The following is a 27,784-nucleotide window of genomic DNA, read 5'->3' as shown; positions in this document are numbered from 1 at the left end:
CGGTGTGGCATGTTGGCTATTCAGCGTCGGTCTGAGCAGCTCTCAATCCGGGCTTCTCATGAGAGGCACTTGGGCAGCCTTTTAAATATGTTGATACCCAGACTCCAATCAGCTCAAGTGTGTCCTTGCTCAGCTCCCAAGTGACTCTAATGAGCAGCAAGACTTGAGGGCAGCCGCTCTGGGTAAGGGCTTCTCAGACTTAAACAGGCAAATAGACGAGTCATCTGAGGACTCTTTGCATCCGACTCAGAAGATCTAGGCTGGGGCCCAAGAGTCTGCATTTCTTTTCTTCTTTTTTTTAAAGTTTGTTTTTTTATAATTTTTATTTATGTGTGTCTGTGTGTATGAGAAAGTGAATACTACATGTGTTGGAGGAGGCCAAAATAGGGCTTTAAATCCCTTAGAACTTGAACTGTTGGTAATACTGAGCTGCTGTGTGGGTCTTATGAATCAAGCCTGGATCCTCTGGAAGAGTAGCAGGTGCTCTTAGCCACCATATCTTCTCTTCAATTCTGAGATTCTGCATGTCTAATACGTTCCCCAGTGACAGCGATGACTATGGTCTGTGGGTCACACTTTGAACAGCAAGGACTTGCCATGGCTTTCAAAGCCTGGTTCTTCAGACCAAAGGGCCAACCACAACAGCATCAGCTGGGAATGTGTTGGCAATGTGCATTCTTAGGCTTCACCTACCCACCTTGGAGGAAATCTCAGCTCTCTGGCTTAGCAAGACCTCAGGCGATTCTGAGGTCTGCCCTTTTAGAAACTAGGAAGCATTGGCTAGCTCTGGCAGCCCACTTCTGTGTCTCGATGGAGTCCATGTATGAGCTGGTTCTGCCAAAAGGCTTGAATTTTAAGGAGAGAGTAGAGGCCCTGGGAGATAAGTGCACCCAACTGTCCATGTATTGTGTACCTCTCCCTCTGTCCAGGTGTCAGGGCTCCCGACTCTGGTCGTGTAGAGGCTGGCTTCTCTTGTTCTCTCCTCTGACTTCATCCACCATCCTCATCCTGCCATCCGTCTGGCAACTGGCATCACTGCTCCTGAGTGTCCGCTACACTGTCCCACCTTAACCCAGGGCCAGTGACCTCCATCCGCTGCCTGGCTCATTCATGGGACTGAGCCCCACTGAGGCAGGCTTTACTCCTGCTAAGCCAGTTTGTATCCCCGTCCTGCCTCGCAGCAGAGGTCCTGCTAGTTCGGAGTCAATTGCGCTGTAGAGTAAAGAACACATTGAACATCTATTACAGTGTCCGCTGTGTGATAGGGATCCAATATCCGTCCATTGAATAAATAAAAGACAGGTCAGGAAGACCGTTGACCACTTCCTCCCACCTGCCTTCCACGCAGAGACACAAAGGGGAGCTAAAAGAAGCCCCCTCTCATCATCCATTGACCCTCAGGAGCTTCGTATGAGAGATGGAGAGAACAGTCATAGAGTTAAAGGGAAAAGCCTTTTTCTCCCCCTTGAAGAGTTCTCATTATTGGAAAGAGAAGAGGGAAGAAGCAGCACGTGGGAGGGGTCCGGAGCTTATTAAATTTGCTTGCGATTTTCTTACCACAGTAATTGGATTCTGATTTATAGTATGCGTTTGGACAGCGCCTGGAACAGACAACTATTAGCTGAGCATTAGGGCAAGAGCTGCCAAGTGGATGCTGCTGGGGTGAATTGCCTCGGAAGCTGGAGAAGCCAGGTGACGGGAAGGGGGTGGAGGAGGGGACGGCGTCGGCCCTCACCCTGGAGGCTGATGAACCGACCAGATCCTTGGCACTGTCCTAGCATCAGTGATGATGCCGTAGCCAGGACAGTGCAGAAAGTGATGGATGGATCCCTTACATATTCGCATCCCTCCCCGGCCCACCCTACCCCTCACATCCATTTGGAGTGATGATCACAGTATTGACGCTGGGGCTTGCTACGTGCTTTAGACAATGCAGGTCTCTAGAGGCAAGTGGGGAGGAGGGTTACAGAGTGACTTCTGAAACATCCTGGCCCCTCCCCTTCCTCCATCTTCTTCCTACAGCGTTGGGCTGGATAACTTCCGCTCATTCTGAGTCCACACATCATTACACAATTGTGAACGGCTGTGACCAGCTTCAGGCAGTCTTTATGGTCCAGACAGACGTATATACTCGTCCTGCTAGCTTGTCCCACTTCAACTGAGTAGAGTACTGGGCATTCGAATCCCAACTTTTCCACTTCAGGCATGTTGTTCTGTCAAGGGCCTGGGTCCTGTGGTCACAGCAATAAATAAGACATGGAGATATGTCGATATATATATATATATATATATACACCTCACATGATTGGTAGGAGGTAGTGCCATGCAGAAAAATTTCATTGTAAGAAAGAGATACATTTAGCTGAGCTAAGAGTTCAAGAATATTTCCCCAGAGTTCTTCTGTTCATAACACAGTGCCTGGCCCAACAAACAATCCCTGCTCTCCAGTTACTCTACCTCGACCCTGTTACACCAGCTGGATCTGTCATCATCCCAATAGCACATAAAGCATCTGGCGAACAAGTAGCCATCAAATGGAGACACACCCCTCAGGTCAGGGGTAGGGTGGGGGGGACATATTTTGATAAAGTGAATGTATGGTTTTGCCATTGCCTAGCAATGCCTACTATGGGATTGCTTGGATTGCAGGAGAGCAGGTGTCAGGGTGGGCTATATAGAGTTAGAGCTAGGGAAGCTTCATTAGGTCTCCCCCCCTTGGTCTGGCTGGGTTTGATTGCTCCCTTCTGGCATATTCTCCCAGCCTTCCGTCCAGCATGGAACTAAATGGTAAGAATCAGTGGGGCGCCCATCGCTTGCCTGGAGGGAAAATTCCACACTTCGATACATCTCGCCAGGAAGACATTTTTCCTTTGCTCCTTTTCATCCTGGGAAATGAAGGGGCAGTGGCCCAGTGTCTGAACACATTTCTCCCTCCTTGTATTTACTCAGTTGGAATGGCTGTCAAAAATCATCATCATTTCTCTCCTTGTGCTCCTCGTCACTTAGCAGTAATAGGATAAGAATCTTTACGGCTGGAATGGCGAAGCGTAAAAAAATGTTCATATTCCCTCGGAGTCAAGGCTATTCCACTGGCTCAGCACTGTGTTAGTGATTCTGCAGCAGGGCTGAGAGGAGGGGAGGGGAAACCCATCACAGACACTTAGCTTTTGCAAACAAGCTCTTCACATCTGCTACTCTCCGGTCCCCCCTGTGAGAACCATTTTTCAAGACAAGATGTGAGCCCCTGGATGGTGTCTCCATGGACGCTTGGCTTGGAGTCCAAGTTTCTCCGTGGAAGAAAGGGAACCCCGGGAGGAATTTCAGAGCATCTTGGAGGTAGCTGTGCAGTTAAACTGAGTCAGCAGACCTGGGTACTTGGCGCCAGTGTCTGCAGTGCTGGGGTGGCTCATCTTCATTGTCAGCTTGACTAGACTTGGAGTTCCCTGGGAGACACACCTCTAAGCATGGCTGTGAGGGTGTTTCTAGAGAGGTTTAACTGAAGATGGAATGCCAATCCTCAATACAGGTGGCCATCCCATGAGCTAGGAACTCAGACTTTAAAATAAAATAAATAAAAATAAATAAAACAAAATAAAAATAAAAAAATGTAGTATTCATCTTGTCGTCCCAGCACTTTGGAGAGAGAGACAAGGCGGGAGAATCCAAGGCTAGCCTCAGTTATATAGAAAACTGGCCTGGGCTACAGGACACTTAGACTCAAAAAATAGTAATTAATATTTTAAAAGGAGGAAACAAAAGGAACACCAGCATTCACCGCTCCATGCTGCCTGTTCTGTGGAGATGAGTGGAAATGAATAGTCACAGTTGAGAGCATTCCCATCACCATGCCATGCCTTTCCCATCATGATGGACTGCATCCTCAAACTGTGATCCCAAATAAGCCCTGGCTTCCTTAAATTGCTGCTTATTAGATATTTGGTTATAGCCGTGAGAAAAGTAATGCAAGAGTCTTGAGATAATTCTCCCCAGGTAAGAGGGGGGATGGGCCACAGGAATAGAGTATTATTCCCTTTTACTCCTGTCCCGGGATTCTTTGAACACGGAGCCTGCAGATCTCTTCTGCCACTGCTTGCTCTGACTTCCAGATTTCCCAGAGGAAGGACTCATTAGTCTTCCAAAGAGGATCAAGCAGGAACACTGGCTAATGAGAATTCATCTAGAGAAACGACTTCAGCAGATCTGTTTGCTCATGCCTCATCCCCTAGAGAACCCCGCCCACTTTGACCCTGCGTTATGCACATCGTCCGTTGACTCATTCATGATTTGTGCTTTCAAGTCATTCACCCAACACTTGTATGTAGAATGTTCCCCATGTCCAGTTCTGGCTTAGGAATTGGGTCCCTGTGGGTCTCAAATGTGGATTTCGTTGAGACATCTCTCCTCGAATCAGCCCAGCACCCCTACTTTTCCCTCTCTCTCAGGTTTTAGTCTGGCTTTTTCTGCCTTGGTCAGGGAGTGGAGCACAGGGGCTAGAGTGGGGGCTAGGAATACTTCTGTGAATAAAGGGGAGTGGGCCTGTGCAGAAGTGGGAATCTGTGGCTGGCCGCAGTAGCTGGCGCTTTAGCTCCAGCTGGCAGGAACATATGGGTCTTGATGAGTTCACCAGGTGATGGGCACGTCGGACAGCCAGGGCTTTGTCGAATCTGTCCAGTTTGGAGAATGAGACGATGGAGGGAAGGAGTAGAGAAAACATTCTGGAAGAGAAACTTAGGGTCACAATTAACAAAGTCTTGACTTCAGGAGAAGGACTAAAGAGTTAACTCAGTAAACAACTAGAAGGCTCTCATGTAGACATCACCCCATTGCCATGGCAATCCTGGGGGTGCTCTATGTACATTTTATGCCAGAACTATATGATGAGAGCTTCTAACGGAAGAAAGGAACTGAAGTGGACTGGGCAAAATGGGGCAGGTAGCAATAATGCCCCCGAGGGAGGAGGAGTACCAAGTTAAGCTCCTCAGACAAGGAGTTTGCCATGGGATCTTAGTAACAGAACCCTTATGGTGGCTGCATGGCTGTCACACTGGGCCATTTGTTCCTAGTTGAGATGGGAGGGATGAGGATTAAACACTGATCTTGGAGTCAAGGAACTGGAGTGGATGTGGGACCTGTCATTCATCCCCAAAGCCACCTTCGTGCTTCAGAATGAGCACCAGAGTGGGTTATTGAGACCTGGGCTTATCTTCAAAGGTAGAGGTGAACCTCACACCTGGATGAGAAGAACCAAGCTCACAGAGGTTGAGGAGCTTATGCAAGGTTAAACAGTTTATTAGTGCTTAGCCCAAACTCAAAATCAGGTTTTCAAATTCTAAACCCATATATAGTTCTCATTCTGTGACTAACATAAACCTGTTAGGCCAAGTCGTGTGTGTGTGAGAGAGAGAGAGAGAGAGAGAGAGTGTGAGAGAGAGAGAGAGAGAGAGAGACAGACAGACAGATAGAGAGAGACAGAGAGAGACAGAGACAGAGAGAGACAGAAAGACAGAGACAGAAAAACAGAGATAGGGACAGACTAAACGAGGTGAACTTGGGCTTTGGAGCTAGAAGAGGTGATACACAAGGATTCTGGGTTTCGCAGTTAAGGTAGTTGGACAATTATATTTTAGCTTTGCCTGGAGGCACGAAAAGTAACATTTCAATTATCTAATGAAACAAAGAGTGCCATCTGCTGTTCTGTCACCTAGGCCAAGCTGTAACAGGCAGGCGACTGACAAAGCATCCTTTGTGGCTTTGAAGTTCCTGATGAGTGGCCTTGGTTCTGGGGGCAGGTTTCCCCGCCTCCTCCTTGGATCGGTTTTCCAAAGTTCATACAGTCTGAGAATTTGAGCAAAGGAAAGAAGTCCAGAAAGAGATTCAAGCATATGTTTAGTGCCAAAATGGGAAAGTGACTTGGATTAAACATTTGCCATGAGGAATTTAGACTACAGATTATTACATATAAGGCAATAAGGGAGGTATCTGTGGAAATGCCAATGGTTGCCCTGTGGAATGTCGATTCTCCAGAATAGCAGCTCCTTCACCTGGGCAACTGGGAACTCCCTTACTGCCCTCCCACAGCCATTGGTACATGCCCACCTTATGGACCACTTATGTCTCAGTTAGGGTCACTATTGCTGTGATGAAACACCATGACCGAAGCAATTGGGGAGGAAAGAGTTTGTTTGGCTTATACTTCCATATCACTGTTCATCACGGAAGGAAGTCAGGACAGGAGCTCAAACAGGGCAGGAACCTGGAGGCAGGAACTAACACAGAGGCCATGGAGGGGTACAGCTTAGTGGATTGCTCCCCATGGCTTGCTCAGCCTGCTTTCTTATAGAACCCAGAACCACAAGCCCAGGGATGGCACCACCCACCATGGACTGGGCCCTCCCCATCAATCACTAATTTAGAAAAATGTCCTATAGGCCTGCCTATAGCCCAATCTTATGGAGGCGTGTTCTCAACTGAGGTTTCCTCTTCTCGTGTGTGTCATGCTGACATAAAACTATCCAGCACAGCAGGTTTTCATAAGCACTTTGATTAGTTGGATGCCTAAATCAAGCGTTTCTGCCTTATTCCATCTACCTGTGTCCTTTGCCGAAGTACCAAGTCCTAGACCTGGATCTTCATCCCGCTTGAGAGACCTGCTTCTCTTTGGGTTATCTTTTGCCAAACATTTTGAGACAGAATTGTAGAATAAGGAAAGAAATTAGGGGTGAGTACAAGAATACCTGGGTCCTCCCTAAGATAAGGCCCTGACCTCTTTAGCTCCTCTGGCATCTGTGATGGCTAGTCTTGGTTGTCAATTTGACTATATCTGGAGTTGACCAAAACCCAAGTAGCTAGGTACACCTGTGAGGGATTTTTTCCTTAATTAAATTTTTTGAAGTGGAAAGATACACTTTTAACCCAGCTCTTTTGATGTGGGGAAATTCACCTTTAATCTAGGACACACCTTCTACTGGTGGCCTATATAAAAGACATACAACTCTCTCTCTTTGCCTGCTTTTCTCGCTCTTCTTGGCAAGTCCATTCCTTCACTGGCATTATAGCCTACTTCTTAGGGATTCTAGCATATACTGAAGAGCAAAATCTGAGACATGTAACTTCATTGGCTGAACAACTGCTAGATTCTTGGACCTTCCATTGGTAGAGAGTCACTGTTGGACTAGCTGGACCACAGCCCATAACTCTATAAATCTACTATGTATACACACACACACACACACACACACATATATATATATATATATAATATTATATATAATAGATTGAAAGATAGATAGATAGGAAGGAAGATAAATAGATAGATAGATAGATAGATAGATAGATAGATAGAGGCACACACACACACACACACACACACACAGAGAGAGAGAGAGAGAGAGAGAGAGAGAGAGAGAGAGAGAGATATTTTCATTCTATCAGTTCTGTTCCTCTAGAGAACCCTGACTGATACAGCATCCATTTCTGCATATAAACCATGAGTGGAGTAACTGGAGGTGGTTATTATGGTCAATTCCAGTTCCATCTGCTACATTATACGTGCTTCTTCCAGTAAGACTGCATACAGGAACTGACTTAGGAGCGGAATCAGGTTGGAAGCTATTTCCAGAAACATGACACCTTCCTGCTTTCAGTATCTTCCTCCCGGCATCCCCCTGCATTAGTCTTTCCCTCCACAAACTCCCCTTCCTAGCCAGGCTCAAGGACCCTCCAGAACCATTAGTCCTGTCCTTTTATATTGCCACCTTGTCTGTTTCCACCAGCCAGCCTTCCCCACTCATCACATATTTGTCAGCATGGAGGTCCCCAGGCCTCTCCTGGCCCGAGGCACAGGCATCTGGTAGTCACACCTGTTTTCCTCCAATGGTTGGGCCCATCAGTCTTTTTTTTTTTACTGGAAGTACGGGGTCTATGAGTACAACAGCATCCATTTGCTGCTGGGCAGGGCATGGTTTGCAGGTGGCAGCTTAGGACACTGGGTCACTTGCCTGAATGTGTCACCTGGAATAAGGAGCCAGAACCTCACATTTCTCTTCTTTAACACCTAGAGCCTGCCACCTGACAGTCCCTTCTCCTGCCTCCAGTACTTTAACGAACCATCGGTTTGTGTCATATGAGTCATGTGTCTCTAGCGATGGGAAGAAATAATGCTAATGGCTTGCTTGAAGAAGTCATCAGGGGGCTAGGACCAGGGCCAGGGTCCCTGGACTATTCCTAAATAAAAGGATGGAGGATACAGGGCATCCTCCAAGTAAGACTGCTTGTGTCTTGTATTTATTTAGCATTTTGTATCTCTTGCAATGTCCTTTCTGGTCTTGGGAGAAGGGATGATGACCATTTCAGAGAAGCAAGCTGAGGCGCAGGCAAGGGACCTGGTGCACTAAGACAAGGCTAGGTTTTCCATCTCTGAGGGTTGGGAAAAAGCATTTCAACTCCATCGTAGCTGGTCCCTAGGTGAGTGACCGAAACTTCTCCAGACTCCATTTCATCACCCATAGAGGGGGGAATAATGATGCTCTTTTCCCTGTTCTATAGTGTTGGAAGGAAGCAAGGTAGACTCAGAGGTGGAGGGGTTGTGGTGGATGCCAACAATTGTGGAGAGGTACCAGCTCAGATCCTTCTCCCAACCTCTTTAGTTGGGGTGTTATGGCTCAGGAGATCAAGGTGAGGCTGGCTCAGGGCACGCTGGGCAGGAAGTCCTCAGAGAGCTCCTGGCCCAGCCCTAGCTCCCGGCATGGAGTATCTCTCTTGCCTGAAATGTCAAACGTACTTAAAAACTGGATGGCAAGAAAGAAGTGACGAGGCATCTGCAGCAGTGCATCTGGCCAAGTTTGTACTTTTGGAGACGCCGCGGAGAGACGCCAAGGCCAGAAGAAGAAGAAGCGATAGAGGGCCCGGGGCCAGCAAGTACAAAAATGTGTTTGACAAGAGAGGAAAAGAGCAGGAGAGGAGATGACAGCTGTGGGTGGGAGGCGCGCGAAAGGAGGCCCAAGCCCAGCGTGGTGACAGACGGCGGGATGGCATGCGGAGAGCCACATGTGAGGCTTGGAGGTGGCTAGGAAGCCAGATGAGAGTGTATGTGGAAGGCAGAAACTTGTAGCACCGGGCCAGCCCCGTCCCTCTAGGCTACTGAGGACTGGGGTCTGTAAACGCCCGTGGTGGTTACCTTGGGTGTCTCTGAGGCCGCAGCAAGAACCCCTTGTATCAAGGGAGGCTCTATCGCAAACAAGCTGTCCTTGCTTTCTGACCTGGCCTCACCCGGGAATAAACCTGCAGAAGGCCAGAGTAACCCTACTGTCCCTTCCTCTTGGGCTCCCTCCTCCTGCCTCCTGCCTGAGAGTGTCCCTCATTGATCATTCACAAACTTCCCCGAGCCTGCCCAGGTCACCTCTCCAGAGATGGAAGAACCCAACCCCTCTTTGCTCTGAGATCTGTTCCCTCCTACACCAGGTCCCTCTGTTCACCACCTGACTCAAGCCAGACACTCTCGAGTCCGTGTTCTTCTTTTGCCCTAGTTTTTTTGTTCAGTCTACCTTCTAGTGATCCCTGAGTCTTTGTGCTCCCTGCCCAGTTCTGTGGCTCGTCCCTCTCACCTGGGTGACGGCAGCAACCCCAGCTGCCCTCTTGGCTTAGAGCTGAGTAGCACATGCCCAGGAGAACATCCCCCTCAGTTTAGACCTTTCCAAATTCGGACTCATCTGACACTACCTTCTGACACAGTGTGCATGTGTTTCCTCAAAGCCTTGCAGAAGGCCAGTCAGGACTTGATCCCTGGTTACAACGTCAGGATGGACCTCTGTTCTCTGCCTCTCTCTGCTCAGGGCACCCCTTCATCTTTCTGCAAGCCAGACAGCGTGTCTCTTCTCTGGGCTGATCTTAGCAGAAGTCCAGCATCTCCCCGACACTCACATCCATCTCTGAAAAGCACTCATCACCCTAAATTGCAAGTATCCGTTCCCTCTCTGTCTCCTTCCCAAGCTTTGGGGCACACAGGCCAGAGGTGCTGACCTCTTTTTATGTATCCAGAGTCCAGTGCAGTCTTTTGCCCTCATTCTTTGCTTATCGGAATCAGCCCTATGAATCGGGACCCAAAGGGTACCTTAAATCCATTCTCAAACTCTCTACTGAAAACAATGTCTGGGAGTACAGGAGTGGGAAATGCATCCTCAGAACAGAGCGAGAAAATCAAATCACGGGAAATTTAAAGCCACCTTCACTCCACAAAGGAGTCTCATGTTCACTCATAAATCCAAGACCATAATCAGCCAGCGCTTATTGATCATACTGCTACCCTGACGTGTGGTAGGCACCTTATATATGTGCTCTCGGGTAAGCCTCACAACTTTGCTATGATCCTGGTTTTAGAGATGAGGAAATTGACGCTGGCAGGTAGAGTGACTTACCTCTGAGGGATGTAAAAAAAAAAAAACGTAGAAAAGTGGCCCTGCCTGTAGGAAAGGAAGAGTCTCCCCACAAAGATGGACAGCTTGGTGGAGGGGGGCGGTTCATAAGATACGTGGTGGAGAAAGGGGCTTGAGGCGAGGCATGTGCAGCACCTATATAATTAAGTGCCTGTGGAAGGGGAGGTGCCAGGATGGGAGGTGTCAGGACAGGGAGGTGACAAATGGGAGATGTGTAGAAGCTGTCAATAGGACATCACCAAGGGAGGTAGCCGAGCTGGTTTAGTAGAGACAGAAGTCTCCTAGGAGAGGACTATGAAAAGAGACGGGGTGGGCTGCAAGGCAGGTGAATGCAAGCAGAGAGAATCATCTGTAGTAGGTAGCTGTTCCAGCTTTGACCTGGAAGTACTAATCCCCAGTGAGGCTTCCGGTAACTGTCACGCCTACCTATGGCCTGCCCCTGAGGCGGGACCAAGACAGTAGCCCGTAGGAACTGAGATCTGGATGTGCCAGCTCTCTTGGTTTCTGGTAAGCCCGGATGTCGGATGGTAGACTGAGCGGTGAACACCGCTGGACTGCACTTCACCTCTCCCGGACCCTGTAACCTATCCCTTTACTTGTAAGTTACCCCCCACACACACCCAAAATAAGCCTTCCTTTTAACTATGTGGAGTTGCCTTAGTACTTCCACCAATAATCATCAGCAATGGTGTGTGACAGAGCTAGGACACAGGTCAGACTTGGGAGGACAAAAATCAGAACAAAAAGAGGGGATAGAGACAATCTGGGAACAGGGTTGATTCAGAAGGTGTTGACTTAGGAAGGTGTAGAAACCTTTGCTTTTTGTTACCTGACCACCACCCACCCCAGAGCTTTTCCAAGGAACACACTATTAAGAGTCCCTGGAGAAGAGATATGGGACATTTTGGCCCTCAAGAGGACCACACCTGAGCCCAAGACCCCGAGTCCGGCCTTTCCCTAGAGTCAAAGGTGGAGTTCTGATTCTAGCTGCTCCCTTGTCAGTTTTTTACTGCTCTTGAGCAAAAGAAGGGCATAGTTCACTGAGCCTGTAGCTGGGGAGTCTGGGAAATAAGAGAGCATCAGGAAACAGGAAGAGGACACATCATTCTTTAGCCCATGATGTTCCAACTTCTAGAACATTCGAGCATGTAGTCCTTAAGACACAAAATGAAGAGAAAGGTGGATATTCAATGAGACTTGTATCTGCGAATCTGATATCCCTCAAGGGTATGGTAACAAGGTGGGAGAGGCACTGAGTGGGAAGCCAGAGTGTCTGGTTTTAGAAGAGCTTCTGCTACTTACTGGCTCCTCTGTGGCGAGAGAGGAGCGATGCAGCACCCACTTTGAGAATCACTCTGCACATTTAGAGCTCTGTGAAGAATACCTGAGACCGAGCGAGCATTCGGTAAGCATATCTATTATTACTATTGCGCCACGTGATTCCAGCAGGGCTAAAATAAGACATGAAGGCGCCCTGCTCCCAGACACCAAAGATCTTTTTCAGGAAACACTCAAAAATAAGTCTTGGCCTATCCCCAACACTTGCTAGTCCCAGGAAAGGAGATTCTGAATTTACAGAACCTTTGGAGAGCACCGTCCCCCTTCCCCCTGCCCACACTCTCCTTTGAACTCTGACCTCCACATTCATATGCATGCAAACACACACACACACACACACACACACACACACACACACACACACACACACACACGGCTGCCATCTAAGTAGTATTGGTACTAATTGACCTAGGTCCTAGTACCAAAGGATAGCCCCTTGCATTGTACACAGAGCTGAAGAGAAGGAGCTATCCCTTCTATATAGCTTCCAGCCAGCCTCGGTCTCCTGCTCACTTTCAAGTTTCTGGTCAACTTTGTGACCTAAATTGGCTCACAAAGTGAGCCTGGTGCCCTGGGGAGCAATGGTCATTTCTTGAGGTCTAAGTCAAAAAGAGGAATCTGTACTCTCTAGGGCAAGTAGGTATTCTGAGCCCCTATTACTCCTGTTGACACATGCCACAGAGATGGCCCAAGGAGATGGACTGAGGCTAGAGATGAGAAGTACTTCACAGAGTGATAGCCACAGCACTAAGAACAGAGGAATGTCTGCTGGTCCAAGACCAAGAGTAGGAGCCATCCTGTCTTCCGTGTTAGTATTTACAGTTTTGGCAGACAAAGGCAAATCATGATTTAATGTGATGGATCATTAAACTGTGCTTTCAGATGCCAGTTGGTAAATTAGTCCACATCTGACTGGTGGAGCTGAGACAGAAGAGAGAGAGTGGGGGAGATTTCACTGATGCCGACATCTAATAGTCTTTTCATTATGCTGAGATTGTGACCTTTTCTGGAATTTAGACACGGTTTCTTTTATGAAATGATAACGGTAGATGACATAGATGTGTGTATATATATGGTTCGTAGTAAGTTATAACAATGGGGTGGATGTAGAGTCCTAGAAAGGCAAGATAAGGAGAGAAGGGGGTAAAAAGGAAACCACCCATAGAACAGTGATTCTCAACCTGTGGGTCTCAACCCTCACAGGGGTTGCATATCTGATACCTTGTATATCAAATATTTACATTGCAATTCATAACAGTAGCAAAATTATAGTTATGAAATAGCAACAAAGTAATTTTATGGTCGGGGGTCACTACAACATGAGAAACCGTATTATAAAGGGTCACAGCATTAGGAAGGTTGAGAACCATTGCCGTAGAAGAAAACATGCATTTCACATACATAGGAGAGAGATGGTACCTGCAGAGATCCAGAATGGACAAAGAGCAGTGTGTGGCTATGTGTGGCTGGAATATTGAGGGTATGGCAGTCTGGAGTCGGGAGAACCAAGGATGGGTGGTAAGCCATGATCAGGTGTCTCAGCTGTATTTTGTGAACAGCTAGGTAGCATGGAAAGGTGCAGAGGCTGCAGCTTTAGGCCGGTCACTCCAGTGGCTGCAGCTCCAGTGCATTGGGAGGAGACAGGAAGTTGCTGCAGTCATCTAGAAAAACCTGGATGGGATCATAGAGAAACAGCCAGATGGAAAGATAAGGAAGACGAATTGCCGAGCTAGGTTTAATTAGGGTGGGTATGGGGGAGAGAGAATCAGGGTTAGAAGCCATGTCTTGGGCTGGGGCACATGGTTGATGATGAGTTGGGGAATACATGTGAGAGGCTGAGAGTGAGTGAAGAACTCATTCCTGGGGATACCCAGTAGACGATGCTCATTGGTGAGTCACAGCTAGGGCACGAGCCAATGCATTGGCGATTGATGGCCCAGAGAAAAGGACGGTTCAGAAAAGTATGGCCCAGGAGAAGGTCTTTGCGGAACGGCAGCGTTTCCGATGAGGGGAAGAGGATGAGAGTCAAGAGGATGTGACTGAGAAGGAGGCAGCCATGCTAGGGCCATGCCACCGAGGCCAAGGGCCAAGAACAAACCAAGTACGTCAGAGCGTGACTAGTAAGATGACAGCTGGGAAGTTGTCCTTCCACATCATGAAGAAGTGATGGGAGCCTCGACGGGGGTATTCTCAGAGGAGAGGGTGGCAAGAGAGCCCTTGAAGGCTGTGGTAGCTGATGACATTGAATGGGACGACACTGTATGATGGGGACTGTCTGTGGTGTCTGATAGGTTTTTCTAAGCCTGGATGCTTTAAGGAAGCTGAGTAAGTTCAGTCACTAAAAACCAAAGGAAAAAAAGAAAAGCTTATCTCTACTGCACAGTAGTCACCTTGGGTAGGTCAATCCACTGTTCTGGTCCTCAGTTTCTTCATTTGTAATAAAAAAAAGGGGGGGCGAGCAGCTGGAGGCAATGATTTCTAAATTGATTGACACCACATTCCATTCTGTTTGGTTTAATATGTGATATGCTTTAGTAAATCAATATAACTATATTTCAGTTTCCAGTATATAGGAACCTATATGTACTATGAAAGGGGGGGGGGGCGCGCAAGGGAGCAGACGTGCTAGGTTTTGAGGGAGAAGTTTGGGGAATGGCGAACCCCTAAAGGTCTCAGAACCTCTACCAGGTCCATATTCCTTCATGAGGCACCAAAAGTAATATTTTATGGGAGCTAATCTAATCTTCATCTAATATTATCTGCCAAATCCTCTTGGCCCGTGTCTACTTTATTCACCAAGCATGCAGACATCTCCCAGAAATGCTGTCTAGCAGCTCACAGTGAAGGGGGCAATTAAACAGACCATCTTCAAGGACCCTTCTGGCTGGATATTACAAAAACCCATCAGAGTTTTTTTTTTTTTTTTGGAGGGGGGGGGGGGCGGGTGTCAAAGAAAAGTCTTTCAGCTTTTGGTGATGCCTCTAAACCAAAAACAGATGCCGAGCATTTAAGCGAGTCGGAGCAACATGGTCTCATACCCAGCTGCCCACTCCCTACTTATCTTCCCAGTTTGTCATGACAGACCCCATGGGACTCTCTTACCTTGCCGGGAGGCAGGATGTTCAGGACTGATTTCCAGGATCATCGTTCTGATCTACAGCCTGCAATTAATCAGACCATGGTGGTGGCCTAGCAGTGTCAAGGCATAGATTTTCTGAGAGATTGGAGGCTGCTGGCAGTAGATGGCTGATACATCCAGGAGACGCTGATATTCTCTAAAGCACGCGGTATGAAGACCCATAACTGGACTGGCGAAAAACATAGTGGTAGTGAGAGGCAAAGGGATACATGTGTTGCCCTGGCCAGGAGTACCCTGAGACCAGGTACCCTGCAGAGTGGTCTGGTGGACCAAAAAGGAGGAATGTCTGTGGTAACATTTAGGACAGCATTTTTTTTTTTTTTAAACTTACAATTCTGCAAGGGAATTTAGCCTTCCATGTACTTGGGCATCCATTGTGTGAAACAAATTCCCTTCTATCATTGCAGGTGGTCCCAGCAAGAAGTGAGAAAACAGTCCTTCCAGGTGGCCCACACTGTCAGATTTCAGTGCATGAAAGACTATGGGAGGAGCATCTTGAATTGGGGGCCATCCTAGGACATTTAGTAAAGTGATATCCAAAGAAGGAAGGAAGAGGGGGAGGACAAAGAGAAGGAGAGAGGGAAAATATTATTCCAATACTAATTTCTCTCTACATGTAGAATCCTCAGGACATCACTTACTTAGTATTATCTTGTGAATGGAAGCCAGCAGAGCATGGACAAAGGGTCCCATGGGGACTCTTGGACCACAGAGCATTGAAGAGAGACAGAAGAGAATGTAATTCCATGGCTCTTCCTCCAAGTACCCAAGTGAATTTGTGTTTTACCCAGGAGAGCTTGATTATGATGATGGTGGTGGTGGTGATGGGTGGTGGTGGTGGTGATGATGATAATGATCCTCATCCTCCTCTTCCCCCCTCCTCCTCCTTTTTCTTGCCTCCTTTTCCTCCTCCTCCTCCTCCTCCTCCTCCTCCTCCTCCTCCTCCTCCTCCTCCTCCTCCTCTTCTTCTTCTTCTTCTTCTTCTTCTTCTTCTTCTTCTTCTTCTTCTTCTTCTTCTTCTTCTTCTTCTAATGTAGCCAAGGTTGCCTGTATTAATCTTTGTATAACGTTTATACCAAAAGGTTATGACAGTGGTTCTCAACCTGTGGGTTGCAACCCCCACAGGGTTTTCATATCAGATTTTTACATTGCAATTCATAACAGTAGCAAAATTATAGTTATGAAATAGCAATGAAAGTAATTTTATGTTTGGGGATCATCACAACATTGAGGAGCTTTATTAAAGGGTGAAAGCATTGGGAAGGTTGAGAACCACTGTGTTACAGCTTAAAATGACATTTACCTTCTCAAAGTTTCTATGGGTCAGACACCCTGGCATGGCATATGTGGGTCCCCTACTTCAGGGATCCTCCCATGCTGCTACCATTGTCATCACAGAGGTTGGCTGGAGGAGAATCATCCTTCGAGTTCCCCTCACGTGGTTTTTAGTGAGGTTTGGTTAGCCACAGCCTTGTGTGGAGCTCTACAACATGATGGTGTGTTCTCCCAAAGTGTGTTAACCAGGCTCTTGTAACTTAGTCACAAAAGGGTGAGAAATAATTTATCTCCATTTTCTCCATTTCCCTAACACCACAGCCGGAGAGGTAAAGGCAAACACAATCACATGACTCCCAATGAGGGCAGGACTAACTTCTTGGGAGAGAGTTGTGTGTGCCCAAGTGTGCAAGCAGGTGGGGTAGGGTGGAGGGGAACACCTTCTGCTCTGCCTCCATCTACCGTTCTCTTTGGCATCCATTCCAAGCCAGGAGAAACCTCAGAGACACACTGATTCCTGTTCTCCTTGCTCATCACCACTAAGCAACTTGCAATGCTCTGTTCATGAGGAAGATGGATGAAGGGAGATTTGGGACCAGTGACTTTGACATAGATATTTCTGCTCCTTGGCAGGGAGTCACCTAGTTCAGCCCACCAAGGGAATGGGTTATACAAAGAGGTGTGGATTGGTGGCCATCTTTAAAGCTGCCTACCACAGTGCCCAGCCAGAGTCCTCTCAGCAGGTCACCTGCCTGCTTTGGCCTACTTTTTCCCTTCCGAGTATACTGAGATTCAGTAACGTACTAAGCAATTAAAATGTACCATCGTAACAGCATAGTAACTCCTAGTATCATTTGAAGTATCTTTTATGAGAGAAGGAATTTCTCTAACACTAAGAAAGAATAGCTGTTGAGGCAAAAAGTAGGAACAGTATATGTTTATGCGGATGAACAAATTAATCTGCATGTGAAATCCCAGTGAAATTGACATGAAATAAAAATTTCATGCCTTCCAGTGTATCTGTGTCGCCCATGAAATGAGATTAAAAGGAATTTCTGATTTTACACTCGTCATACTTTTCTATGCCGTCTGCGTCTTGCCCTTCTAAAGAGTCAGGTGTGAACTTGGGGGCCAGCCACAGAGTTGGCATTTTGTATTTTATGTTCATCTCCCTTTTTTCCCCCTGAGACCAGATGTCCTTCCACAGAATGAAGCTCAGAGTGGATTAGATGTTCTCTGCTTGAAAAACAAGACCTGATGCCAAAAGCCAGTAGCAAACACACTGCACTCCACTCTGAGAAAACTGACATCCAGGAAAGGTCTCTGGGCCCAAGGCTGGCTGGCTCCCTTCACTTGCCTTCCTCATGCCCGGAAAGTCACACGCTGGTGCTGAGGAAGGGACCGTGTCTCTGAGGCTTCTTCTGGCTTGGAATAGATGACAAGGAGAATGTCAGATGGAGGTGGAGCAGGGAGGTGCTCACTACCCCACCCCGACCCCACCTGCTTGCTCAGGGGACTCCTTGGGGGCACATTCGGCTCTCTCCCAAGAAATTAGTGCCGCCTCTATTGGGAGTCATGCGCCTTTATCTGTCTGGCTCTGAAGTTAGGGAAGTGCAACCTATGGAGATAAATTATGTTCTCAAACTGGGACTGGCCTTCTACAGAGCAACCGGAAGTATGGAGGGTTAGAAAGGAATCCAGAGTCTGCTTAGGATCAGATGCCCGTGAAGTGTTTGACTCAGTCTTGCAGTGGACACATCATTCCCACCCGGTGAGACTCCCGGTGGGCAGCATCTCTCTTGGGGTACCCCCAGAAAGCAGTTCCCTCATCTTTCCGTCTCTGCCCAGCAGCACAGCCTGTTCTTCCCTCCTAGGCTCCTCTGGTTTCTAGAACGTGTAGAAACTCCTTTTTCCGAGTGGAGTTTGAGTGTGAAGTGCCCACAGTGTGAAGAGGCACAGAACAGACATGAGGCACACCTGGGGCGGTCTGGCTTGAGGGTACTCTAGCATGGGATAAGCCTCACACATCTGGCTGGCTCTGGTCCCCTTTGCTAGTTTCACTGAGTTACTCAGCCTCTCTCTGCCAACCTCCTGAGTCCTCCTCTATTGGTGAAATTATTAAGGCCACTCCACGTAGTTAAAAGGGAGGTTTATTTTGTGGGGGTCACTTACAAGTGAATGGGTAGTTTACAGAGTCTGGGAAAGGTGTGGCGCAATCCGGCAGTATTCTCTGGAGAACTCTGCTCAGTCTACCTCCAGCGTCCAGGGTCCAGGAACCAAGAGAGCCAGCGCATCCGGATCTCGGGTCTTCAGGGGTCCTCTCTCAGCCCCGCCTTGTAGGTGTGACAGTTACCAAAGCCTCAATGGGGGTTGGAACTTCCAGATCAAAGCTGGAATGGCTACCCACTACACTCCTCAGTCCATCATGGTGGGGAGAGCCCGGTGGAGCATATTTATCATGGTAGACAGGAAGAAGAAACAGAAAACAGACTGGAGACCAGTTACAACCTTTAAAGGCACACACCCCAATAACCACCTTCCTCCAACTAAGTTCCCTCCATAGCAGCTTTCCACAGTGGGACAACCCAACATTTAAAACAGGAGCCAGAGTGAGGGAGCATTCTATGTCCAAACCATGTCAGTAGTGGATCTGGAAAACAATAGGCACTTGCTAAGCTATTGTGAACATTAGACACCCGAGGTACTCCATAGAGTGACTCGTGGTAAGGGATCCCACCAGTGGTCATTTAAATACGCTGCATGGTGGGTGTTGTTGCCACCATCAACCAGGACACTAAGGGCCAGAGAAGGGGAATCATTGCTGAACCCCAGTCAATTGTTTAACCTGAGAGTCCCCCATACCAGGCTGTCTGATTCTTACTGTGTTGGGTTGTATATTGGCATGACACCCTCCACCCAGCTCTGGCCATGGTGCCCACTCAGTGACTGCCCTCAGTCTTTCCCTTCCAGGGTGCCGGAGCCCCCTTCCAGGCTCAGAGCTATTGAGCAGCTTTCTCTATGCTAACATCATAGTAATCATGATGATGCTCTCACTCTGCTTGAAAGTTAGCTGGCCTGCCTCTCTATCACTCCCTCTGGTTTTTATCTTCCAGCATAAAATCCCGAATGGTTTATAATTTATGACCAAGTGTTTTCTCCCAGCATGTGGTGAGGGGAAGACCATGTGTTCCAGGGCCATGGGGACCACTAGGAGCTCCTAGCTCATTAGCAAAACGGGGGGTTGACCATGATCATCATCATGTTCTCCCTTACAGGCAGCTGCAGTAGTTTATAAATATGTGGAATAAAAATGGAGGGGTGCTGTGTGAACATCATTACTGTGGTAACTGGCAGACATGTTGCTAATGTACTGAGGTTCATTTAGGTATGGCGAGGGGACAAGGACATAGCACTTCACAGTTGGGTGTGGGAAGGGTGAGGGAAGGCTCCCCCTATGCCCAGGGTTGGCCTCAGAATTGCTCCCTGGAAGTAGCTTCAGCCAGTGACACTGAACCTCCACAAGGGTGGGAATCCAGGAGGTACAGTGAGCCTCACCTTTGTTTGGGAAAATAATGGGTCTCCAATGAGTCTTTCAAAGAAGAAGAGGGTACAAAACTGTTTAAAATCATCCTGGAGGAATGTGTTATTCAGGAGCTGCTGCTGTGGTGGGATTCTCCTCAAACAGCACGCACACATATTCTCTCTCTCTCTCTCTCTCTCTCTCTCTCTCTCTCTCTCTCTCTCTCTCTCTCTCGTCTATTTCCCCACACAGCTAATGCTTTGTACACCTCCTGGTTCAGAAGATGAGCTCCCACCCCTACCCCATCTTTCCTACTTACTGGCTCCTCTCTCCAATAAACCCCCTGAATCTTTAATAAATTATCAGCATGCTTTCTCGTCCATCTGCTGGCGCCAGACGTCAGCATTGGCCGCCTTCTTCATTTCCCTCATGGCCCCAGAGACCTCAGCGTTTGATTAATCTTTTAGGTCCCTCCCACAGAGAGCCCACTTATTGTCTGGGTTGACTCTCCTCTTGGAGTGCATCTTTAAGAATTTTTTTTCTCAGCCTTAAGTCCTTGTAAGTCCCTAGTGCCTGTCGCCGAGCAGGCTGTGGACCAGGCCTTAGTCAGCAGGTGATTCCCGTGTGGGTCTCACCTATGACTGTATGCCTTGTGCTGCTTGCGCTGTACTAGGGAGAATGTGGGATACTAGGAATCAGTACCAGCTAAGGAGTCATGGACCTGGCCCCCTCATCTCATAAGTGAACCAGGTTATGTCCTTTGGGGAGGGAGTACTGAGCCTTGGTTTAACTTTCCACGGAGGCTGCTATGAATATCAAACAGATGAAGGGTAAGTCCAGACCCTTTGGGCTACACCAGAGGCAGGAAAGCTTGGGGAGGGATACGGGCCTGAGAGCATGAAACACCATCTTGCCCTCTCTCCTCTGTGGGCCTAGGCATGACAGCAGAGCTCCTTGGCTTTCTGGTATGACCCCAGGCAAGGCCTGTGTCCCACTGCTGTGACCATAGGAGCTTCCAGGCCCAGGAGAATGCCACCTAGGTTCCAGCTGCTGCTTGCTGCTTTTCTGGTTTGGCTTGCCATCTTCAACCTCCCTTCCTTTTCTACCCTGTGAGCTTGCATCCCTAGTCAGTACATACTACACTTCACTGAGAGGCTGGCTCAGCTGTTTTCTGCTCCCATTTTCTTGGCACTTGCCAAATGCTTTGTGTGCATTAGCCACAGTCTTCCTGGCAAGCCTGTGAAGGAGGCTTGTCCTTCTGTGAGGAGAGCTTCGTCCGTATTTTGCGGGTGACGATTTTGAAGCTTAGAGGAGGTAAAGTGGCATGCTCTAGGGCTCACAACCAGCATTTGGCAAATCCAGATGCAAATCTAGGCATCAGACCCAGATTCACCTCACCAGCATGGATGCCACAGTCCTTGAGCTCTGTCCCTTCTCTTGCCTCTCTCATTGCCCCTTAGTCTCTGTCAGTGCCTATCGAGATGCCCACCAAAGACAGCTTTCCAACCCGAGAAAGATCCAGCTAGGCACAGCAGGCGTCACCTGTATAGCTGGACTGATGTTAGAAACAGTAAGCACGTGACTATTTATCTAGCACCTTTTGCTCCCTGCCCTAATAATCAGTGAGGGAGATGTGCAGGTTGGGGGGTTGCCGTCTCCATTGTGTGGGTGAAGAACCTAACACTGAGGAAATCCAAGTCACACGTGAGTCACCCTGTGGCATAGCTGGACTTCAGGGACGAGGAATGCTTACAGCGTTCGGTTCAAATGGCTTGTACGGACTGAAGGTAGGCTACGCCCACAGCTCCTGCTTCTGTGCCTAGGTCTTTGGTGGGAGAGTTTGGACTAACCCTGCTCCACAGGGAAGCAGAGCAGAGGTCGGCCATTTGCTCAAGGTCTCACGCTGGCAGGCGGTGTCCAGAGCCCCAGACCAGGAGTCTGTGGGCTGCTCTACTCTGTTTTCTATCCATCATCGCCTTACCCCTATGGGATCCAACATGTTTTCAATGGGGCGTTCTTCACACGTGAGTCAGTTAGCCTCTGCCTGTGTGCACAGGCTTCTGGGTCAGTCGGCATGTCTGAGGCAAGCAAAGTAGTGCCTGTGACTAAAAGCTCTAATCAGGTGGCAACTCCAAAGACCAGCATTCTCCCTCAGCTTTCCCCCAAATAGCTCAAATCATGAAAGCTGAGGCCTGACTCCAGAGGCTCTCCAAGCATCTTCCCCCATAGCGCAGCCACAGCAGCCAGATGTCCTGGCAGTGGTGGCATTCAGGGTCTCCTTTCTCTCCCTGTTTCTGAAGGAGAGCAGGAGTCTACCCTAAGATCTCTGATTTTTTTCCCTCCCTCTCCATAGGTAATTTGTCCAGCCCACTCCCTGGTCTCAGGCTTATTCTTCCTGGAGTACTTCTTGCTGCCCACCCCACTGCCTGGGCCTCTCTCCAAGACCCTCCATGTCCTCGATGATCCTGTAATCTACCAAGCAGGGACCCCAGTACCACCATTCCCTACCCCTTCGCCATTGCTCCTAACAAGAGTTGGGGCTACATCCAAAGACAGACAAGTCCAGGTTCTTCTCAGTAGAGGCTGTTTCCAAGCATTTTCCTTCCCTTTTTCTAATAGTTTCTAATGCTCAACAAATCATCCCTGATTAAACTGAGTGGCTTAAAACAACAAAAGCCATGGACCATCTTCACTGTCTGTGGGTCAGGAATTGGGAGCATCTTGGCTGGGCGGTGCTGGCTTAGCATCCCTCATTAGGCTTCAGTCAGCAGTCTGTTGTAGCTGCTGTCATAGAAGGCCTATCTGGAGTGAGTGGACCCACTTCTGATGTACTCCATTCGTATGGCTGGCTAGCTGGTAGCGGTGAGGGTAGGGGGCCTCATGGATGTCTCTCTCTCTACAGGGATGTCTGAGTGTCTTCACAGCATGATAGCTGTCTTCCCTCCTTGTGACCAAGGAAGAGACCACAGAGCTTTCATGAAGCCACACAGTGTCACATCTACCATATCATACTGGTTATATAAGGATTCGGGGAAAGAGGGGACTCCATAAGAACATAAAAGCTTGTGGGCCCAACTCCCTAGAAGTTATCTGGAAGGCTGCCACAAGTCTGAGAACTATAAACAATTGAGTCTTCTGCTGACCTGAGCATGCATGTCCTGACTTTCTTCCTTCTCTATAAAAAGGAATCTGGTAGACATACATATCCTTGTAGGGATGCCAAATGAACAGAGCTATGGTTCTTCCCTGGATGCGCTCCATAAAGTTAGGGTTACAGTCTCATCATGAGAAGTGCTAGAAGAGACATCTTCTACATGTCCAAACGATAAGAGTATAAACAGCAGATCATTTGCTTGTTGGAGACTTTGGAATGTCTTTCCCAGCAAAGCGGACATTGACACCAAGTCTTGAAGGATGACTAGGAACCCGTCAAGTGGTAGCAAAAGGGAGAAGCTTGCTCCATGTGGCATAAGCATCAACAGAGAGCTCGAGAGCTTGTGAGACTGTGATTAGGAAGCTCGAATTTATAAATCAGGGGCTACTTGAGGGTTTTGAACCAGAGAAGGGCCTGGCAGAGCCCTGTGGGATGGGACTGGGCAGAAGACTATGAAGGATGGAGCTGTGCTACCACCTGTTGGCTTGGGGATTGACCTCATTGGGACACGGTGGGGGGGGGGATGAAGAAATGATAGACTGCACGCAGACAAGTTGGGATCGGGTGGGCCTTGGCTCTGATGGAGATGCACCACCAGCGACATCCTGGATACTCAACACTTTTGTGTTATACATTTTAGTGTAGAGGCGAGTTTATTGTATATAGCTGAACAAGGAAGCAGGTTTGGAGTCTCTGTAGGGGGACAGTTTCAGGTTGTAGCTAGCCAAGAGGAGGAAGCTGTGGTTGACCAGTTCTGCACACACTGGTTTTAACTAAGGGACAATCATTCTTAACATCTGTACTTGGACCAGGGGAGGCTTTGCCATTTCCTTGAACCTCGCCTGAGAAAGGCTTTGCCATTTGCCGTGGGTCTGAAGCACTGGGGTCCTTGACATGTCCTCATGCATGTCAACAATACACATTCACTCAGGACTTCATTTACTCCCCCACCGAGTTGCAGTGTGCTGAGAAGGAGTGGTATGGAGGAGGAGAACCAGCTCTCAGGTGGAACCGATTGGTGTCTCTGACAGGGGACAGGAAGGCCTACAGGCCGTGGCTTACCTTCCCCATCATTTTCTACCTTACCTTCTTCCCTAACTCTTGGTTCTGATCCTGGCTTCCCCCATGCCTGTGTTGTGAGCATATGACTAATCCCACAGAACCGTCAATACAGCACCACCAAGGTGACCATAGGGGACATCAGGTCTTTTAGCCCAAGACTAGAGATCTTGAGTGTTTCGGGCCCACACCTGTGTGAAAACCTGGTTTAAAATGTGAACCATATTTCCAGGAAAACTGAAAATGCCTATTTGTACAAATTATTTGCTAACAACTCCAGAGGGTTCAGTTCCCTCAAAGCCTATCTGTGGGCCTCTGGATTTCCAATTAAAGTCTCAGGAAGAAATGGGGAAAAAAAATGAGAACAAATATCTGATCTCCTCTCCACATATGTTCCTTACTTCTTTTTTAAATGGCCTATAACCCCACCCATAATCGGGCCACCCCTGAAATCATGAGAAACAGGAGGAAGTATACACCCAGATGACAGCCCCTAGGGGCACTGGCCTCACTTGGAGGGTCTATTTCCATTATTATAGCAATTCTCAGGCTGCGGGCTATAATTTTCACTTGAGGCAAGGTATTAAATTGAAATTACCCCGGATGTAATGGCCATGCAAAATAATCCCGGACACATGGAAGCAAATGCTTTCTCAAGATGGGACTTGATTGCTTATACTGAGACGTCAGGGCTCTGTCTCTTTAAGTAGAGAGGGGGCAAGGGGCAGGGGGCCAGTGGCCAGCAATTAGCTAGAACCCACCTCTGAAGCAGCCAGTCCAGAAGTCAATACGATAAGGCTTCTGTTGGCTTGATCTGCTCTCTGGCCAGAGGCTTGGGTATAAAGGCTAGGAGGGCCCAGATTTTGGGCAGAGCCCAAGACTTGGAGTTTTGTTCCTGCAACTGTTAGGAAATACTGTACTTGAACTCAGGAATGTGTAGAGGACAACGCTTGTTTCCATTTAGGCTCCAAGCCCAGGTTCCCCCGCCATGTGACGGACATTGAGTTTGGGTCATTCTCAGATGATGCCCGCGGCCCTAGGCTCTTCTGTTTTGCTCTCAAAGGTCTTACTTACCATCTGCCTTTGCTTGCCAGATGTTCGCTGCTGGTATACTGCATGGACCTCCCCCCCACCAGCATCATCATCACCTTCCACAATGAGGCACGCTCCACTCTGCTCCGAACCATCCGCAGGTAAGGCATCTTCCCGTCTGGTCACACAGCCTGGTCCTCGGTCAGGCTTGTGTCTGCTCACTGGGCATCCCGCAGGCATGTACCAGGCACTGGTCTATACATCACGTGACTCCGTTCTGCCACTCCTCCCAGGCTGATGAGTGAGAGAGGCCATCATCCCATTTTTAAAGAGAAAGACAGATGCTAATAGTGGCTGGTGACTTGCAGATATTCAGAGACAAGGCAGAGGAATGGATAACAGTTGGCCCTTTGCCCATCTGTGCCAGGCTCTCTGAAGAACGTGGACTGGCATGGTCACAACGGAGGAAGGAAGCTCAGATTGTTGGGTTGCTCGCAGCATCCCTGGCCTCTGGCTAGGATCAGGACTTGAGTGTGCCTTGGGCTGCCCATCTTGTGCTGCGCTTTCCCCGGGCTGAGACAATGTGGGGGGGGGGAGTGTGAGAACAGCTGTGGGCAATCGCTGATGGATGCTCTTTGGGCACCTCCATCCAGGTCCAGTCCCGCTTCCCTTGAGCTTCCTGGACACCTTGACACAAGTTTCAGTCACGTTCCTGCTGTGAGAGGTCCGTTGTGACAAAGATGGCCTGTGGCCTGCCTAGCTTTTCCATACGCTCAAGTCTCAGTGCCAGCCACAAGCAAACTGGCCCTAGAACATGGAGCAGGGACCAGACTGGGGCTTGTGCCCCTGGGTTCTTAGGAGACTCTGGCAGGTGTGGGCTGCCATTCTCTGGAATGACACTCCTTTCCTCTCCCTGACTCCACCCCCTCCCACCCAGGACAGATGCCTCATTCCCTCCCTTCCTGAGATCGGATCCCCAACAGTAGCTCCCCTATCCTGACTAATAAGGTCCGTCAGTAAGGACAGGCTTGGGCTCCTGCCCTCCGCTGGGGCGGTAAGTAGGTCAACAGAGAAAAGTGAGACCTGGAAGTCCCCCGTCGAGGTCACGTAGCCTAGATTCCAGCCCGTGCCCTCTCACTTGCCTGTACCAGGAAGGCAAGTCACAAGGGGAGGGGTTCAGCACCGCTGGTGTGGTGTTGGGGTTTTAGGGGTACAGCTAGAGCTTCTAGCACAGAGCCCAGCCTCGCCAATGAAGTGCCCATAGAAGCCTCATGTTTATTTGTTTTAGTCAACTTAACTCAAGCGAGAGTCATTGGAGAGGAGAAACTTCAACTGAGAGAACACCGCCATCAGATTGCCCATAGGCAAGTCTATAAGGGCATTTTTTTAAATTAATAATTGATACGGGAGAGCCCAGAGCACTGTGGGCAATGCCATCCCTGGGCAGGGGGTCCTGAGTGCTGTAAGAAAGCAGTCTGAAGAAGCCATGAGAAGCAAGCCAATGAGCAGTAGCACTCCTCCATGGCCTCTGCATCAGTTCCCGCCTCTAGGTGCCTGCCTCGACTTCCCCTCAGTGAGAGAATGTGTCCCGAGAGTCATAAGTTATATGAAAGCTTTTCCTTCTCAGGTTGATTTTTCGGTCACGGTGTTTTGTCACAGTAATAGAAACTCTAACTATGACACTTCATGTCCCAGAGACACATAGTTTACCAGGCAGCACATGGGAAGGTCATCTGATATACAGAGGGGGAAAATGAGATTAAACATGGATGGGCCAGAGAGAGTCTGAAACACAACAAACCTCCCTCTCATCATCTCCAAAAGACAAGTCGCACTGTCCCCCTTCTTCCACACCTTGTGCTTTGGCAGTGGGGGATTCTGGGTAGAGGGAAGCAGGATCAGCAGTGGACTCACCCCAAGGGGACATACCACGTCTCATGTCCACCTGTCACTAAAGGTTGAATGTCTACTGTGTGGGGCCAGTGCTTCCCTTACAGGAAAGAACCCACTCTTGTGGAAGAAAGAGCAATTTCACCTGCAGCCTACATGTCTTTGGTATCTGATGACTAACTATATCCCCCAACCACCAACCCTGTCCTGGCTTCCGTACTCACCCCACAGGCCATTTTATTCATATTTCCCAACAAGACAACAGTTCTTCACACACATACACACACACACACACACACACATACACACACACACACACACACACACACACACACACACACACACACACACTACAAACTGTTACAGGTCACTACCCGTGTCACTGTAGATAATGAAGTGCCTGGCTGGTTTGCAAATCAATGTAGGCACGTAGAGGGGACAAGGGAAAGGGTGATTTCTCTGAGGACTCCGTTGGTATCTCAGGGATGCTCTTGCTTCTTAGCTGAGAGCTGGAAGAACACAAGGGATGGGCTCAAGCTGGACAGGAGCATGATGGGACAGATGATGAGAGAAGCGAAAATCACAGCCTCGATGAATTGGCTCTTTCTCAAGGGGAGAGAAAGCAAGACCTGAAGAATTCACCGTGGCCAGTGGTAGGGCAAGTCCTTACAGGGTGTGAGACTGGTGTTGTCTGTCCTATTATTGGAACAACTGTCAACCCTTTACCTCGCATGGGGAGCAGGAACATGGCAATGGTCCATGACTTTATATCCTTTTTCATCCTTGGTGATTTCCTAGACCTAGAGAGGCACTTTCCGGGAGAAGATGGTTAGGAATTTGGACTCCGGGACCACATTTGCCTAGCTCTGCCAGTAACAGCAGTGTGACCCTGGGCGAACTGCCGAACCCCTCTGCCTCAGTTTTCCATTCTGCCAAACAGAAACTAT

At 48.6% G+C, this 27,784-nt stretch overlaps 1 protein-coding gene across 6 annotated transcripts in view; it reads left to right on the top strand.

Annotated features, from left to right (window-relative positions):
• The window catches only part of Galnt14 (polypeptide N-acetylgalactosaminyltransferase 14), a 234,387-nt gene that overhangs the window by 147,585 nt on the left and 59,018 nt on the right, over positions 1–27,784 (top strand). For all 6 annotated transcript variants that reach the window (XM_052746236.1, XM_052746235.1, XM_052746233.1 and 3 more), the window contains exon 3: positions 25,010–25,108. In XM_052746236.1, the coding sequence (XP_052602196.1) occupies positions 25,010–25,108 (99 nt within the window). The remainder of the gene's footprint in view (positions 1–25,009; positions 25,109–27,784) is intronic.

The sequence above is a fragment of the Peromyscus californicus genome, unplaced genomic scaffold (genome assembly GCF_007827085.1).
Source record: "Peromyscus californicus insignis strain IS unplaced genomic scaffold, ASM782708v3 Scaffold_1__1_contigs__length_55948999, whole genome shotgun sequence".
Lineage (NCBI taxonomy): Eukaryota > Metazoa > Chordata > Mammalia > Rodentia > Cricetidae > Peromyscus > Peromyscus californicus.
This window is presented reverse-complemented; position numbering and strand designations above follow the sequence as displayed.